This window comes from Crotalus tigris, unplaced genomic scaffold (genome assembly GCF_016545835.1).
Source record: "Crotalus tigris isolate CLP2741 ecotype Arizona unplaced genomic scaffold, ASM1654583v1 scf7180000023635.1308423, whole genome shotgun sequence".
In the NCBI taxonomy this organism is placed as follows: Eukaryota; Metazoa; Chordata; class Lepidosauria; order Squamata; family Viperidae; genus Crotalus; species Crotalus tigris.
The window spans coordinates 789,347-807,646 of record NW_024100092.1 but is presented as its reverse complement, the minus strand read 5'-3'; the positions used below and the strand labels follow the sequence as shown (position 1 = coordinate 807,646).

Here is an 18,300-nt window from a genome sequence, read left to right as displayed (position 1 = left end):
TTTCAAACTGTGAAGAAGGCTTTGTGTTTCGGCTTTAATATTTGAAAATTATGATTAATGAGAGTCTTGTCTCTTGAGATTTGTTTCAGGTACTGAATTCTGAGTGTTAACCCAAAGTAATTTGCTGTAACATAAATGGATGATTTTTATAATATGCATACACAAGGTTATAAGGTAATAACTTTGACACTGCAGTATAAAACATGATTAAAATGACTTTGTCCTATGGATGCTTCATGTTGAAGTGCAATAGAGAAGTGCTTTCATTTTAGTATAATTTCACTTAATATCTTCCTACTATTCTGGTGCCATTTATTATTTTTTCTCTCCATTTCTGGTAGTATGGAGCAGTTAGAATTTGTTAGGCCGTGCTTGGAAGTTCAAGGCACTTGCAATGTTTTTTAAAATTTCTAAACAATTTCAGTCACTGTACAATGAAGTACATCACTATTATTCCTTGCAAGGCCTTTGTTTGAGATACAAGGCACTAAGTGCCTATGCCCAAATAAAGTAAAATTAGATACAAGGGAGCTATTGAGCAGGTAATTGAAATGAACTATACACGAGGAATACAGTACTGGTAAATTCTACTTCGTTAAAGACTTTCCTTGCACTTTAGAGTCCTTTGCCAAGTATCAGCTGGGTTTCAGATTAAAATCTTGACATGTGGACATCTTCCTTCCTTTCCCTAGCTTTCTCTTATACATGGAGAATGGTTCAAGTAGGATATTTACAGTACACTTTGACCAAATTGGAACTGTTCGGTCTCTGTGATCATTTGGAGTTCCATGTTGATTCTGAGTTAAGTGTACAATGTTATTATTCAAATTACTTTAGGTAGTCCCCAGCCAGTTGGAGCACCCATCCAGACCTCAGTAATTTAAAATAAAGAGCTAAGCAGCACTGGACCTGAATGGTTGAAAATTTAAGGTTTGTAGGTGACATTCTAAAGTCAATAAAGTAATCCAGGTGAAGGCAATGGGAAACTACTTACATATGCTTAGATAGCAAACTATCTGAATTTCTCAAGCTTTGTCAAAATTCTTATTGCCTTTAGGTATTCCCCTCATTTATAGTTAAAGAAGAAATAAATACAATTGAGTGGTTTAGATATTTTGTTAGGCTGTAGACAACAGCAGCAACTTAAAAGAAGTTGTTAACAAATATGTTCCTTGGAACTGTTACATGAACAAGCCATCTGTCGCATACAATCTATAGTAATTCTAATGGTTTCATTTCAGTCAACCATCTATTTTTAACTGGTGGAAATGTTCACAGATGGCAAGCTGTTAAAGAACAAAGTGCTTAGATTTACTACACAATTCTTTTTAGAGGGCTATCATTGATTTAGCTATAACATTACATTGATTCCATTTCAAAAACTGAGCTTAACATTAAGCTTCTAATGACTTTCTGAAGTAAAATCACTGAAAATGAGTCTAGCATGTTCTCGTCTATAGGCTGGTTGATCATGCTGCAACAGCGATTCTAATAAACTAGTGACTTCAAAACTTCTTTTCCTCACATGGAACAACTGAAGAAATTACAGAGATTACTTGCCTATTTCCTATACCTAGACAGGTGGAAATAACTTAAATACTATTTTAGAATATTTCTGAAGAATCTTCATTTTGATATTATTAAAACATGCTTCAGAAATTCTGTGAAACCAATTTAAGAAAGATAATCAAGCTAAAAATAGTACTCAGAGTTAGAATATACTGCATGGTAATATGTTTATAAAGAGTTGAGAATCTTGTTTACAAAAAAATAAACACATTTGGTTTGCTTCTTTTTAACCTGATAAACATCAAAAGAGTAACTCATTGTTTAGATATTTTTATACCATGCTTTAGATTTTGTTTTGTAATTAAAAGTACATAGTGCATACTAAGAAATCATTGGGAACCACAAATCAACAAGATATATAGTCTTGAAAAACATTTGACAAAATAAATAGGTAAGACTTGTATGACAAGATTAATATGAAATATTTTTGCTCAGAATTGAAAAGTATGCCAAAATTTTTATATAAAAGTTCAGTTTCTTAAATGTTGCATTTTATAGAAGGACCTTCTTTTAGTGCAAAATTGGAAGATATGGAGAGGCCTAGCCCATAGAATCATCAAGAGTTGGACATGACTGAATGGATAACATCATCATCATCTTGATACTTTGCTTTATAGTAGTAGTTCACTTAGAAATAATTATCTGAATTTTGAGATCTGAAGATTGCATCCAACAGTGTCACTTCCACCTAATTCAATTTTGGAAGTTGGGAGGTTCTTCAGAACAGGTTCTGGAGATTTTGGCAGAGGTGATGGGAAATTTTATTGACTAAACAGAAGTCCACTTGTATGGTATCATATATAATTCTCTGTTTCCATTTTGGTTGCTTTTTTCCGATCCTTTGAGCAATTGAAGTCACAGAGGCTTACACCAAATCAATGTATAAATACAGTATTTTGCAGAAAACAGTGTTATTGAAGGATTTCAGATTCCTTGATAGGTGCAATAGCTGGCACATAATAATATTTTTTTTACAGATGATCATTCTAATAGTTTATTAGAATGTTTCATCCCAGATTTATGCAGTTGTTTCAGTATCAACTGATATTAAAGATTGATATGATGTGTTAGTTATGCTCCCCTTTCCTGTTTAATTTACAGTCTTTGTTCAGTCTATACTATGTGTGGATTTAATTTCCATTTTCTCACTGTTATAATGATTATTAATTGCTTAGTTTATGCAGTATGTTTGTTGGTTAAAATATACAAAACAGGCTTCTCCTTACTATTTCTCAATCTTTTGATGGTGATGTTTCTTAGGTTCAGTTAGTTAATGTGCTTTTTGCATATAGAACTTATTTAACAACACGGAAAGCACCTAAAGTACCTAATACATCTAGCTGGCTTGATTATGAAATATTATTTTCTATTTCTTTTTCTCAGTGGTCTTGATCTATGCAAGTTCATTGATTGTATAGTTCAGGGGTCCCCAACTCCCAGTCCGTGGACCAGTACCGGACCACAGCATGCCAGCAACCGGGCTGTACAAACAAGCAAAGCCCCATCTGCGAGATGCAGTCAGCACATAAAACCACGAACCCTCCAGTCTGCGGAAAAACCTCTCTCCACAGAACCGGTCCCTAGTGCCCAAAAGGTTGGGGACCTCTGGTATAGTTGATGCCTCTTGGGATCTTTGAGCAGCAGATACATCATCCCCTTATAAGCCCACTCAAGCTTTATGGCTCCTTTAAGGTGCTACTTGTGATTTTAGTGTATTGTGTTTTTTTTCCGTTTACCATTGATTTTTATATGCGATTACCTGAAACTATAAAGGAATTTTCACATTCTCTTTTTCTTAATAGTTGATTTTAAATTTACAATTCTTGTCTAACTCTACCTTGCCCTCAAAAAGGGGGGTGATTTATCTAGTTATGTGCATACAAACTACAAGCGCCAGAAGGTGGCCCTGATTCCATTTTTACTCCCTTTCATGTTCTTCTTGCCCGTAAGGCACACAGGCTGTGGGATTCCTGTCCCTCTCCTATGCTGGGGTTAGTACGGAGGGCACAGGGTAAAGGCATTCTGCTGGAACATAGATGATTATACTAAGTACCCAGTGGCTATACAGGTAGTCCTCAATTTATGACCACAATTGAGCCCAAAATTTCTATTGCTAAACAAGACAGTTGTTAAGTGAGTTGTGCCCCATTTTTCAATCTTTCTTCTCACAGTTGTTAAGTGAATCACTGCAGTTAAGTCAGTAACATCATTATTATGTGAATTTAGCATCCCCATTGACTTTGTTTGTTGGAAGGTCAGATGATCCCAGGACATTGGAACCATCATAAATATGAGCCAGTTGCTAAGCGTCTGAATTTCGATTATATGACCATGGAGATGATGCAAAGGTTGTAAATGTGAAAAACGGTTATAAATTGCTTTTTCGGTGCCATTGTAATTTCACAAATGGTCACTAAATGAATGGTTGTAAATCAAGGATTTCCTATACTAGGACAGGAAGGCAAAGCAGGAAATGTAAGCCAAAAGGCTTCTGAGAAAGGAAGTCTTCACACGGTGGGCTCTATCCTGCCATGACGGTTACAGTTGAAGACAAATGTCTCTAGCAACAGAAATAAATGTTTTGTGCTTAATGTTGGAAGTTTCTTATACATGGAATAGCTAGCATTATTTTAGCTAGATGAACGATCATTTTAGTTCATTAAATTCATTTAATTATCATTAAAATCCAGCTAAGGTAGACACATCATTGGTCAATAGGAAACTAGGTTCTTGGTTTGGAGTTCAGCTTGCTTTGCATAGTTACAATTATTAGCTGATATCATTCCTAAGCTGGATAGTATTCACCAGAGTCACCCATGCCTGACTTATATTCCTGACTGTAAAATTGTGAGGGGTATCTTTCGGGAAGGGACTGCAAGCTTTAGCTAATAGAAATGTTTTTTTGCTGATTGGTACAAATATTATAGTGTATTACATGCATGTTAGAAAGTTGCACTCTGGATGTCACTTATTTTCCTGGCACAATTTAAGTTTCTGTTTTTGACCTTAAAGGCAAAAGTGGCTGATATTTAATTATGTTAGGCAGAGTGTATTTCAGTACGAGCTTGTCTGGATATTAAATCCTCTTAAAAATGCACTCACTTTCCAAGTTCTATTTGTCCAGCACACAGGGAGGGAGCCTTTTATGGAAAATATAGACTGAGTGACCTTTCTGCTTTGAGGAAAGGATTTAAGACTTTCTTTTTAACCAGACCTTTTCAGTTTCATTTAGCTGATGTGATTTTAACTTTTTATCAAATTTTTTTATCAGAACTATAGCATTTAATTATTATTGCTAGTGTCTTCATTTGCATATAAAGTGATTTGTTTAATTTTGATTTAGCTTGATTTGTGAATCCAGCTATTATGGTTTATAAATTATGCTCTATGGCAAATGTTCTTGCTTTATGGCACACTTAGTATTTCAGTAATTTTTTCCACAGGGCCCCTAAGCTAAAACTGTGAACTACCTCAAGGTAATATTTTGAACATTGTCTGACAGATGTCGAGTACTGCTATGTTTCCCTCAAAAATGTAAAATATCCCACAGTGCCCCAGTGAGCTTGCTGCAGCACCCTGAAGCACCACAGTGCAGTTTGGAAACATTGGCTCTATGGCAGAACATCTTTTGCGAGTCAGGTTATTGAACCTATCATAAAAATAAATGAAACTTTTGGTTATTATCAAGATTTAATATCTCAAGATATTAAAAACTCACTGGGCCAAATGGAGTGGACGAAGCACTGCTCAAGGATATAAAAATATATTTAAAACCACAGTTTTATGAACCTATCTAGAACATGCCATTGTATATGATAGTTTCTTTCTGACTAAATATGTGTAAGAGTATGCTGGAGAACCTGAACGAACAGAAAATACTTTATTACAGGTTTTCAATAAAAACTTTGTGCATGCAGCATTCTCCTTCATCTGCAATAACACAATAACATAAAGACAATAGGCTGGATCAGACCAAGGGCTTTATATGTACATTACCCAAACAAATGACTGGAAATGTCCCCAAATCATGTACACGAGCACATTATTTTGGCATCCAGACTATCCTCCAACCCTTGGGACTGGAAAAGAAGTATATTGTTAGATATTATTTTAAATTTAAAGTATGTTGCAACAATTTCACTCTTGCATTCCAAGGGACCAATGGATGCAATCTCCAAAGCCTATTTAGTCCATTTTTTTCTCCCCAATAACCCTCCTGCAGCACTGAGATGCACAACATATCAATGAATGTTATAATGAATGGCTTAATTTTTGTGGCAATGACGTAAAAATTGTGAAACAAACAAAATGTATTAATATTTGTCACACTATATTACTTTGATATCTATTTTAAATCTTTTGCTGTTTAATTTAAAATATCTGTACTGAAGCAATGAAATTAAGAGGCAATTCCTATCTTGGTTGGACTATCATTATTATTTTTTTGACGAGAGAAATGGCCATAATGTATCTTTGCGCATGAGACAAATTGCTTGCTGACTCATAATAATTATTTCTTGAACTATATCAAGTGAGTTACCACTTTAGCCAGCCTCATAAGTTGCAGACAGAATTACATCCCTGATTTCCAAGTACATGTCTCCTTAATTTGTAGCTATAGCACTATTTAATTGAAGTTCCTAAGCAAGGAATTCAACTACCTTTTAGAAAATTTGAAGCAACACTTTTCATCTTTGTGCTGATTGCCAGTCTGAATGGTCCTTTGGTTCCTCAGAACCAGAGCATTCCAGAAAAGAAAACTTAATTGATTTTTTTTTCATAATCCTTATCCTTTTTGCTTCTCAAGATATTTTTATAATAATGTACACAATAATGTGAATATTTATTTATTCATTAAAATTTATAGACCGCCCCACTCCCGCAGGACTCCGGGTGGCTAACAATAAAAACACAATATAACTTAACAAGACAAACAATACAGTAATTCATCCAGGGGTCAGATTTTATAAACCCCAGGCCTGCCGGAAAAGCCAGGTCTTAAGCAGCTTGCGGAAAACCAACAGGGTGGGAGCGGTCCTAATCTCCGGGGGGAGCTGGTTTTAAGACGTGGGCACCATCACAGAAAGCCCTCCCCCGCGGCCCTGCCAAATGGCACTGCTTGGCCAACGGGACCTGAAGGAGGCCCAGCCTATGGAATCTAACTGGACAAAGGGAACTGTGAGGTAGTAGGCGGTTCGCAAATAGCCTGGCCCTGAGCCATATAGAGCTTTAAAGGTAATAACCAACACCTTGAATTGGACCCGGAGACCAATAGGCAACCAGTGCAGCTTGCGGAGGATAGGTGTAACGTGGGTGTACCGAGGAACACCCGCTATCACTCGCGCGGCTGCATTCTGGACCAACTGTAGTCTCCGAATACTTTTCAAGGGTAGCCCCATGTACAGCGCGTTGCAGTAATCCAGGCGTGAGGTGACAAGGGCATGAATGACTGTAAGGAGAGCCTCCCGGTCCAGGTAGGGTTGCAACTGGTGCAACAGACGAACTTGTGCAAAGGTCCTCCCAGCCACAGCCGTCAAAAGATGTTCCAATTTCAGCTGTGGATCAAGGAGGACACCCAAGTTGTGAACCCGCTCCGAAGGGGGTATATTTTCCCCTGCTAGAGTCAACACTGGACAGTTAACATGATCCTTGGGAGGCAACATCCAAAGCCACTCGGTCTTGTCAGGATTGAGCCTGAGTCTGTTAACCTCCATCCAGACCCTCACGGCTTCAAGGCAACGGCCCATCACATCATCCGCTTCACTGAGAGAGCTTGGGGAAGAGATATATAGCTGGGTATCATCAGCATACTGATGAAACCTCACCCCGTGCTGTCTGATGATCTCACAATATGAAAATACTCACCAAGTTTAGTGTCTTTCCTTGACCATAAACAGATATGGCAAATGATGATGGATCCCTGGAAATTCTGAGCTATCTAAAAACAGCAAGAAAAATTGCCTGATATGTATCAATCATATCTCTAATGAAAATTTTCATAGCAGCGTTTCCTAAGCTGAGCAATTCCCAGCGTTCTTAGCAATGGCTGTGCTAGCTTTGGATTTCTGAGACTCCAAGTTAATAGATCTGTTATTTACCCAGGTTGGAAAACACCGTTGCATAGGAACCTATTAGTTCTGGGAGGAGAGCATTAGATGCTGTTAGGGGAAAGATAGATATAGATTCTATTGTGTATCTAATGTATTTTTCAATGTACCCTCTTGACTCTTCTGAATCATATGAGCTCAGATTTAAAGTATATTGTTAAATATTATTTTAAATTTAAAGTATGTTGCAAAGTAGTGGCAAGAAATGTTGGAAACCAGGAGGGCAACTGAAGCGAGGTAAAGATGAAAAATACATTACTATTTTTAGATAATAATGAATTTGAGGTCGACATCATTCTTGAAAAATCTAAACCCTCATTAGAAAAAGTTCCATATCCTTTTTCTTTGAGGGAAAAATGATTAAAAGTATTCAAAAATTGAGAGGTTTTTTTGAATGTCACATCTATTGTGATAATAGTTTATTTACTAAAATAACACCACCATTGTATACTTTTAGAATGTTGACAATGGATTTATAATCATAGTGTGGTTGACGAAAAAGTATTCTGTAATAAGATTCAGTGTCCACCTCTTTCCTTTTGTGTTCTTTTAGGTATATTAGTAATTTGGCTGTTATACATTGTGGTCTTTCAATTCTTTAAGTATATTGCCATTGCTGAGTTTTAAAAAATGGTACTGATTAAATGAATTGTAAACCAGGCATGCAATTGGTATCTTTTATCTGGTATTTAATGGAAGGAAAATGTTAATTCAGGGTAATGAAAAAGACCTCCAAGTATTGTGGGTGAATAGACCATTAGGTTAATTAAAATGAGGAAATGTATCACTGCTGTAGTGGAACTATCATTTTGAGGGAGACAGTTTCATTTAGTGGCTGAATAGTGAAATTCAAGATGCCTCCCTCCTGAGCTGGATTCCCGACATACAAGACCAAGATAAGTGGCAAGGGCAATTCAAATTTCTATTCATTTACTTTTACCTGCCTACCATTACTTGTCAGTCTTGACTGCTTGTCACATAAAGGTGAAGATTTATTCAGCCTTACTTAAATCTATTAAATGCAAATTGTGTTACTTCACTGTCCATCACATAGGCAGTTTCAGTACAAAATGCATACAAGAAATGCCTGAACCTATTTTAATTATTATACTTGCAGTTTCCAACCCTCTAGATCCCAAGTGTCAAACTCACTGCGTCATGATGTCACGATGTATCGTGGCTTTGCATTGCCAGAGCTCGGGTGGGCACGGCCTCCATATGATGCAACCGGCCTGCGGTTTGACACCCCTGCTGTAGATGGAAGCTTTTTTTATTTTTTAAAAAAGCCATAGTACAGACATTTGTGGAATAGAGCATACTGAATCTGTATCTAATGATTTTTAATCCTACTTACATTTGCTACACATGAAGAGGAAAAATATATATGCTGTCATGCTTAAAATAATTTTTTCGGCTAAAAACAACCAGATAAAATTGTTAAATTTCAAAATAATTATGCATTAATAGTTATTTACTTCCTTTGAAATGACAACTTGTTATCTTGGCGTAGCAAGTATCTTCCCATTAATCCTTGCTTCCTAAAATAAAATGTGTTATGCATCAATGTGCTTTGAACAGCCCAACGTTTAAAACTTTTTTCTTAGCTTGAAAACTCTATTTGTGAAATATTTGAAGGTGTTTTTTTTTAAAAAAGAAGTAAATGATATTGCCCTTGCAGAATTTTAGATATATATGTTTCCAACAACAGCACACATAGCTGATCTCAAGAAAGCGAAGCAGGTTCAGACTGGGCTGATATGTAAACAGAGACTGTTACAACATACCAAACCTGGAGAAAATGGTATTGTTGCTATGCCAGTAACATGTATATGATCCGATAGCCTGAAAATAGGGGTTTACTTCAGACTTCTTCTCTGGGTCACCTCCCTATTTTATTTTTCTGCATGATACCCATGGCATTGGGGGTTTTGGTGGTGTTGCGTTTTATTTGCTATTTTTTAGATTTTTGTGTGTTTTTTTGGCTATTAAAATATCTAAAATCCTATTCATTTACTTTTCTGCTGCTTATTTGATAATTGATGTGAATTTACTCCAGTCCATTTTGGGTCTTCTTTAATATATATTTTTTGTGTCCACATATAATTTTTTGATGCTTGGATGGACTTTTATTATTGCAAGCTGTCCTTTAGATTGCTTTGGTGCAAAGGTGTTGTATACATATAGACAATAAAAAGTAATAGGCCCATGGAAAGCAAGTGACAGGAGAAGCTTTTCAAATGCATTTGGTGTACCTCTAAAAGCTCTATCCTGCAGGAAAGATTTATTATTTTTCTTAAAGAGGATTTAATGTTGATATTGATAATGTTTTATTGAATTGACATAATTCATCCTTAATTCCTTTGGAATAAAACAAGGTGACATTTCCTTTTCCCCCCATTCTCTAAACCAGGGGTGTCAAACTGTCAGCCCGCGGGCCGGACGCATCATCGGGAAACCATGCCCACCCCATTGCCGGCAGTGGTGAAAAAGCTCTGATACGTTGCACGATGTCACGTGATGTTGCGAGTTTGACATGTCTGCTCTAAACTATCCATATATTCTAAAATATTGTTCTGTTCAAACAAAATAAACCTAGTTTTATTAGTATCAAAGGTTGTATACATTTTGAATAGAACAATTGGTGACTGAATGTTGATCAATACGGAGACATGATTGGGCTGCTGACAAGCAGGCTGTGGACTCATGCATGCTTTGAGAAATCCTAAAAATATATAGAAATAGATGAAAGGTATAAATTCAAATCCTGAATCTGAACATCTTCACAGCCTGATCCTTTGTTAGTGATTTCAGAAGTAATGTGACTTGATACCAAATAAGAATTGGTCTGCCAGAAGGATATGAGCCGAGGTGGCGCAGCAGTTAGAGTGCAGTACTGCAGGCCACTTTAGCTGACTGTGTTCAGCAAGTCAGCAGTTCAAATCTCACCGGCTCAAGGTTGACTCAGCCTTCCATCCTTCCGAGGTAGGTAAAATGAGGACCCAGATTGTTGGGGGCAATGTAAATATATATATACACATTGCTTACTGGTGTGCACCGCTTAGAGAGTGCTTGCACTTAAAGCGGTATATAAGTCTCATAAATAAATAAATAAATAAAATGTTAATTTACAGTATTTTAATACTACTTTTCAGTGCAAAAAATTCCTGAAGTGATCTGCAAATACAATAAAAGTCAGAACTAAAAATCATTTTCCCCAAAACAAACATAGATTACAAAACATAGATTAAAAATATACATTTTTAAAAATAATTTTCTAAAACAAGGTAGCTGCATTGGGGCTTCCCTTTACTATGGTTCCCAATTTTTATGCATGTTCATAAAATACCTAGTTTATTAATTTCTTTTTCTGATTTTTATTTGTGGATTATATTACAATACAATTCATAAATGACTAAATCTTATTAAAATTACAGTTTATTCAAATAGGCTGGCCTAATTTACGCAGGGTTATTCAGGACAAAGGCTTCCTACATTGAATGGAACTTGCTTTCCGCTACCCTAAAGAAACTACTACCATTTTGGTCTTATTTTTAATGCTAACAACTTTTCTTCTACTATCACATCTCCATTATGATTTTCCCATTATGATTTTATAAAGCCAGAGTTTGACTCCTGCACCAAAATGGGATTGCAGATATCGTTTGAAAATATGGAAAGTTACTGTTCTGTTCCTATTTTATGAATTTACTGGGATCACTTAGATAGAAGCAATGACTTGGAGAAGAAGGAAATTATTTGTGAAAAATAGCTAACTAGGACCTTTTCCTAGAACAGAAATAATCTGTTCAGGGGTATGTGTGATTGTTTGGTGAATTCAGAGTGGGAGAGGATGGGGTGTTGCTTCGGATATGTTCCTACTCTCTCTCTGTCCTCCATACATACATACATTTAGACAGGTTGTCTTAAAATGAAAGCTGTACTTCCATATGTTTGAATGTGGACTGCCATTTCCCTCCTCATTAGGGACCTAAATACAGTAAAGTCTCTTACGTTGCTGGTAACTGTGCACTTGTCCAAGCTAATTCAAGTAAGTTCCTGACTAAACATTGGGGGGTGGGGGATAAAGGACTGATCATTGTAGAGAGCACCCTTCTCTCTCCAGTTATGAGTTGTCCAAGTGTTCATATAAATACCTGAATGAGTCCAAAGGTGTGTGCTTAGTATATAGTTAAGCTTGGATTTGTGTTGCAGATTCAGAATACATGTTGCCTCAACACTAACTAATAGGAGAAAGGGACAGCTGCACAGAGTGTGGGGAAACCCAAGAAACAGATACAATCAGAGACAGTGCTACTAGTAGAATTTCAAAGCTGAAATATGTGTGAATTTTTGGTACATAGATATCTTTACAATATTTCTGAGAACTTCCCTTACAAAATATTTCATCTGAAAAAAAATCTTGAGCCTTAGTTTCATATATTTACTTTATTTAATACCATTTTTTTAGAAAATTGCAATTAATCTTAAATGTACTGTATATAGCCAACTGTTTCCTTCCTTCCCTCCCTTCCTCGCTCCCTCCCTCCCTCCCTCCCTCCATGGCTTGTCACAAGCTAAATGAAATTTTAGCAACTGTAAGCTACAGCAACTCGGCTGTAAGTTATGAAAATAGGGCAAGAATAATAATATACCCAGTTATGGAAAAAGTATGACTTTCCAATGATTTTTTTTAGAAAAATTAAAGCTCTAAGGGAATGTGTTTACAGCTACTTTAAAATAAAAAAAAACCTCTAAAGAATAATTTTATTAGGATTAAATAGAATTATGAAACAGCAAGCTTTTTTGTTTTTCAGATTGGAAGAAAAAGCAGTGGGTATAGTGCAGAATGTAAATACATAAATTGTTCTGTAGCATGTTAAAAGTGGCATGAAAATATAATAATGGAATGCAATTTTGGTTCATAATGAGATTTCTTCTATACATTGTTCTGTGGGTGGGTCTGCTGTTGCAAGTTGACAATATATTGGGTATGTGAAGTAATAATTGTTAAATAAATCTACTAATGCAGGATAAGAAAGAACTTTTTGCTGACTTGCTTAGGCTCAAATATCAAACCCACTAGGAATTAAGCCTTTATTTTGAAAAGTTCGGCCATCATTAAATTTTAAATAGTAATAATCGTGTAGAGAATATTATTAGTCATTCTGTCTCAGTATTTCTGTTCTGCTTTGCATTTGTACAAATGTTGAATACATCGATTTGCTTTTCTTTGTTAATAGAGGAGTCAACAACTTATCAGGAGATTAAGGGAATTGGGAAGGAATAGTAGACTAACACCATGCTCACAATGGGAGGCACTGGGTAAATAGCAGTTGGATTTGAGACTCAGACTGCTGAAAATTCTACCTGAATTAAAGAGAGATCTTGAGATTATGCTCATGCACTCCAGACAGCTGATATTTTTTGTGAGTTGACAGACAGACAGATAGATAGATAGATAGATAACCTTTATTGTCATTTTTTCCTGCGGGCACAATGGCACACATTAAAAATGAAATTTAGTTGCTTCCTCTCAAAGTGTACACAAGCATAACACACTTAAAACATACTATATACAACAGCAGAAACCAAAGCTTAAATACTTCTTAACTTTGTATTAAAGCTGCTTATTCAACAATCTGATTTATCTTCATAATAAAAGATCCTGGTTTTCCTTTAAGAAAACCCAACCCAATTCTTTAAATGGGAATAGTATTACTTTTATTAGTATGTTTGGAAGTTGAGCTACAGTATCTAGAAACGCATAGCCCTAAAATATAGCTTTTTTTCTACTTGCTTATTTTCAGTATTTCTCAAGAACAGAAAGGTATTAAAGGTTGAAATGGATCAGCATTGAAATGTCAACTATCTACTTGTGGCAGCATACCAGCATTCAAAAACGTGGTCTAATATTGATTTCCCTGGTTGCATAACATTTGCATTGTGACATTTGGCTTCAACATTGACAAAGTAGTTGTTTCTTGATCAATCATTTTTTGGTATTACATGCCAAACAATCACTCAGTGTGACCTATTTCAAATTGCATATTAACTGTTGGGCAAAAGTTCTGTATGTTTTTTTTAATTATTTTAAGCCTGGAGCATGAATTATGAAGAAGATATAATTTGTAAATACAGATAGAAAACTGTATATTTTTTATCAAGCATTACATGCAGGCAAATTAGTTTCAACAGTGCAATCTCATATATAAATTATGCATGTATCTGTGCATATGTGCTCTCTCTCACTTTCACACACATAGACTTGATTAATACATTCCTATGGCAACTAATTCTGCATTTCTTTCTAGGTTTTCTGTATAAATAAATTTATCTCTTTTTTTTTCTTTTTTCCTTAATGCGTTCTGATGTTGGAGATGCTACCATCCTTCCCAGAAATTCAGAGGGACTTGCATTCTCCCAGCCCTAACATTTTATTGTAATAGCAAACTTGCAATTTATAGAAAAAAAAAGAAACTAGTCCAAAGTCACCCCAGAGGCTAAACTATTCTTGACAAGCAGGAAAAGAAATCATAAATTTGTGAGAAGGTAGATAAATAGTAAAATTGCAGGTATAGATGGTGAGAGCAAAGAAATGTTAAATATACTTATGGGGTGGTTGTAAGACTTGTTAAATATATATCTATATAGAAATATTTATTTGAAGATTGCATATATGCCTAATGATAGAAAAAATGCTGTTATTTTTTTTATACAAATGGAAAGATAGCAAAGGAATGCATAAACTACAAGAGGCTTAGTTACATATCCCTGGGGAAATATTTGGTAGCATTTTGATTGAAAGGACACGAGATGTGAAAATAAGAAAAACAATTATTAGGTGCAATCTGGGGTTTTGCCAGGCAGGGAATGTGCAAACCATTAAGTCAATGAAAAATATATGCATGTGAGAAAGAAGTTTATCACATATTGTTGACTTAAAGAAACTATGTGAACTATGGAATTTTTGCAGGAGTTGAAAGCTGAAGAATTTAGTAAGAGTGCTGTATGCTGAGGTAATACTAGTGTGAGAGAGTAGAATGCTTAGTACATCCTTGGATATGAGTTGACTCCAGTGTAGAGTCCTGCAGATGTGATTTACCTCAACTCTGATTGCCCTAAACCAGAGGTCCCCAACCTTTTGGGCACCAGGGACTGGTTACATGGAGAGATGTTTTTCTGCGGACCGGAGGTGGTGTGATTTTGTGTGCTGCCTGCATCCTATGGATGGGGCTTTGCTTGTTTGTGCGGACCGGTTGCTGGTATGCTGTAGCCCGGTACCGGTCCACGGACTGGGGTTGGGATGCTTGCCCTAAACCACTTGTGCTGGCTAAGATACTGAACATTACAAACCAGCATGATTTGTAAGTAGAGGTGAGTTGTGTAAAGGCTTCTCTGTTCCAATTTGAATAAAGCAGAAGAAAATATGTGACACATAATATCTAAAAGGATCTGTGGGTAAAATGCTGAGACCATTCTCATTCTATGTCTATGATGCCAAACATAAAAATGACTTGGGGAAAAAAAAAGAATCTGGGAGAAGAACTAGAAGAGGAAGTGCTTTAGATCCTCCCCCCCACCCAACCCTGCACTTTAGATTTTTAGGGTGGGGGAAATACACCAATCTCCTAGCATCATTTTCTCCTTAGTGAAGAAAGTTTTGAAATAATTGAATGCAAATAATTCAACTGCATTTTTATATATTATTTTTTCTGCATTTAACAAAATTTGATTACCACCCCGAAACATGATAACTCATTATCATAATTGCTGTTTAACAGAATTTTGTGCTGATGTTATAGTCTCTCCTGCAATTTGTGAATCTCTGACTTTTTAACAGTGTATATATTATCTTAACGTGAGCAGTGTGAAATTCAGGAATATTGTTCTAGAGTACTGACTTTTTCTTCTTTGGAATAAAATGCATAATAATAATGTCAGTTATGAAAGAAAGTGATCAATGGTCAAGCTTGTCTTTTGTTTGTCCTGTTATTAATCAAATGATCCCAATCAGCACTGAAAAACATGAAATACATGTTTTGAAAAGCACAAAATACTTTTATTGAAAAATAATCAACCACATGTATCTCTTATATCCATCTTTACTACCTAATGTGACTGGTAAGGATTTGTACTAGTACGTACTGTGTGCAAATCCAATTTATTAAACATCAGTCTGGTCCATCATAAATTACCGAGTAATAACAATGCATATTGCTATTTGCATCAATGGTAAACCTAGATGCTTATACAGAATGTAACGGACAAATTAACTATTTATTTCAGTCCCAGACCAACTTTCTTGAAAAGTTATGGTAACAATGACAGAAAATAGATATTGTCTGTTGTGTCTTGAGAATAAGATCAGCAGGAAAGAAAATAAAGATAAAAGGCATAGTGAAAAGCTGATGCTCTGTATCAGGTTGATAAGTTAGCAAATAAGATCCCTGTCTCACATATAACACTGTGCATGTCTGTTTTGTATCTATGTGTATGTTTGTATGTGTGTGCGCATTATTGCTCCTCAGCAACTTCTTGTATTTGTTCACTTTTAGCTAACAGCACGATCACTGCCTATAGTGCAAACTGATGAGAGACTTCAACCCCTGCTCAATCACCTCAGGTAATGAAAAACACAGCAGAACCTCAATTTGCTGGACCTTTTGGGATCCGTTACTTCTGAAGGTCCACAATCTGACTCATTTGTACAAATCGGGTCTGGTTTGAGTAGCTGAGGGAAATTCATTTTAATTCTTTCAGATTAAAAAAAGGTGAAGACATTTTTGTAGGGTCTAGGCATTGTGCCTAATGGATCAATTGGTCCCGTGTCCTCGCCCAAAAGCAGAATGGGGTTGTTTTACTTCTTCCCATAACTGGGCCCATCCGCTTTGCCTGTAGAATAACCTAATCCTGTGGTCAGGGTGAGTGAGGAGCTCATATACAGAAGAGCACCATGTTCTTTAGACCAGGGCTTTTCACCCATTGTACCACTTTTAGGATATGGCAACATCCGAGTACCACCAGTCACCTAGCAAGGTGTCAAAAAATTGACCCCCCCCAAAAGGAAAAAAGTGATAAAGTACAGGTAGTCCTAGATTTACAACAGTGACTGTTCGAAGTTACAATAGCACTGAAAAAAGTGCCTCCCAAGCCACAACCAAGCAGGACATCTGCCTGCCCACCCGGTGGCACTCTTCCTCCTGTCCAAGGTTTTCATTGCTGTGAGCATTTCTGTTGAGGATTGGCAGCAGAGGTGGGGTGGGGGGTGTTTGGTTTTTATTCCCCCCCCCCATCTGCTGGGTGGTTGCAGCAGGTTTTGCTTACTTCACATGACCCTGGGACATTGTGACCGTCATAAATATGAATCAGTTGCCAAGCATCTGAATGTAAATGACAAGACCCTGGAGATGCTGCAACATTCCAGCTGATCGGCGCTTCTTCTGGGCTCAGCAGAAGCGTCAGGATCAATGCTGCTTTCCAGCTGATTGGTGCTTCTTCAGGGCTCAGCAGAAGCACCAGGATCAGCGCCGAGCTCCAGCCATCTCTCACTCAGACTTGTGCGGTGCTGCCACCAGTTCAGCTCATTCCCCTCCCCTGCTACCACTTTTCTAGGATGGTCGCATACCACCTGCCAGGTGTCAATGTACCACAGGTGGTACCCGTACCACTGGTTGAAAAGCTCTGATTTAGATTCTTCAAACCATGAAATTTTCAGCGGGAGGCAAAAAAATGTTTTAAATAAAAAAGAATAATTCAGACATTACTAAGCTTTTTATTTACGAATGGTTAACTTGGCAATGGATTCATTGCAATTTTATTGTCAAAGATACTATTTCAATACTTGTATCACTAATGGGGAAGTAATGGGAGCGTTTTTAACATAATGAACGTGCCATGCAGATAATCAGCAATATTGTTGACATACAACATCTGTTTCCAGTCAACACTTCAGATTTCTCCCTTAGGTAATCGTTGGCTCATATCTGTAAAATTATATTTTGCCCTTGAAAAAGGGGCTTTATTTTAATGTTTCCCTTTTCTCAGAACCTTTTGAAAAATGTAATAATGGAATTATAGCAGCACATTATTTATCTTTGTGTTTTAGTTCCTCATATTACTAAGTAATGAAATCAGTTTAAAAATTCAAGAAAAGATTATTATTCTATTATTTCTATAAGAAACATCTGAGAGGTTGTACCTGAATTTTACAAAAAAAGTATTCAACAGTTATTTTCATATGATTCATTAGAGTTCAAATAATCTGCTTCTACTTGAACTCTAATGTTCTTCTAAAGTGTAGTAGAAATATTTCCAAATAAATCTATTCTGTTAATCAGAAATGTATTACATAAAGAAAAAAGTTCTCCAAAGTGAAAGAATTATTTTAAAGTCATATTAATGTCTTGAACACCAGTTTTGAAACATTATCTTTAAAATTTATGTAAACAAAAATACTTGGCTTTTCGTTCCCATAGTAACAACAAAAATGTCCTTTTCAATTCTAAAAATAACATTTATTTCTTTTCTTCTTTTTCCACATCATAGCCATGCATACGTTGGTCCAGACTATAATATTGAAAAAGCAATGGGCAAAATTTCATTGGAACAAATTGATGCTGTAAGT

General features: G+C 36.1%; 1 protein-coding gene across 3 annotated transcripts in view; it reads left to right on the top strand.

The window, feature by feature from the left end:
- PRIM2 (DNA primase subunit 2) overlaps positions 1-18,300 on the top strand; it is an 87,572-nt gene that overhangs the window by 31,258 nt on the left and 38,014 nt on the right. For all 3 annotated transcript variants that reach the window (XR_005553831.1, XM_039320265.1, XM_039320267.1), the window contains exons 8-9: positions 16,232-16,299; positions 18,222-18,294. Coding sequence is in view for 2 of the 3 variants with exons in the window: in XM_039320265.1 (XP_039176199.1) it covers positions 16,232-16,299; positions 18,222-18,294 (141 nt within the window). In the remaining variant the exon portion in view is untranslated. The remainder of the gene's footprint in view (positions 1-16,231; positions 16,300-18,221; positions 18,295-18,300) is intronic.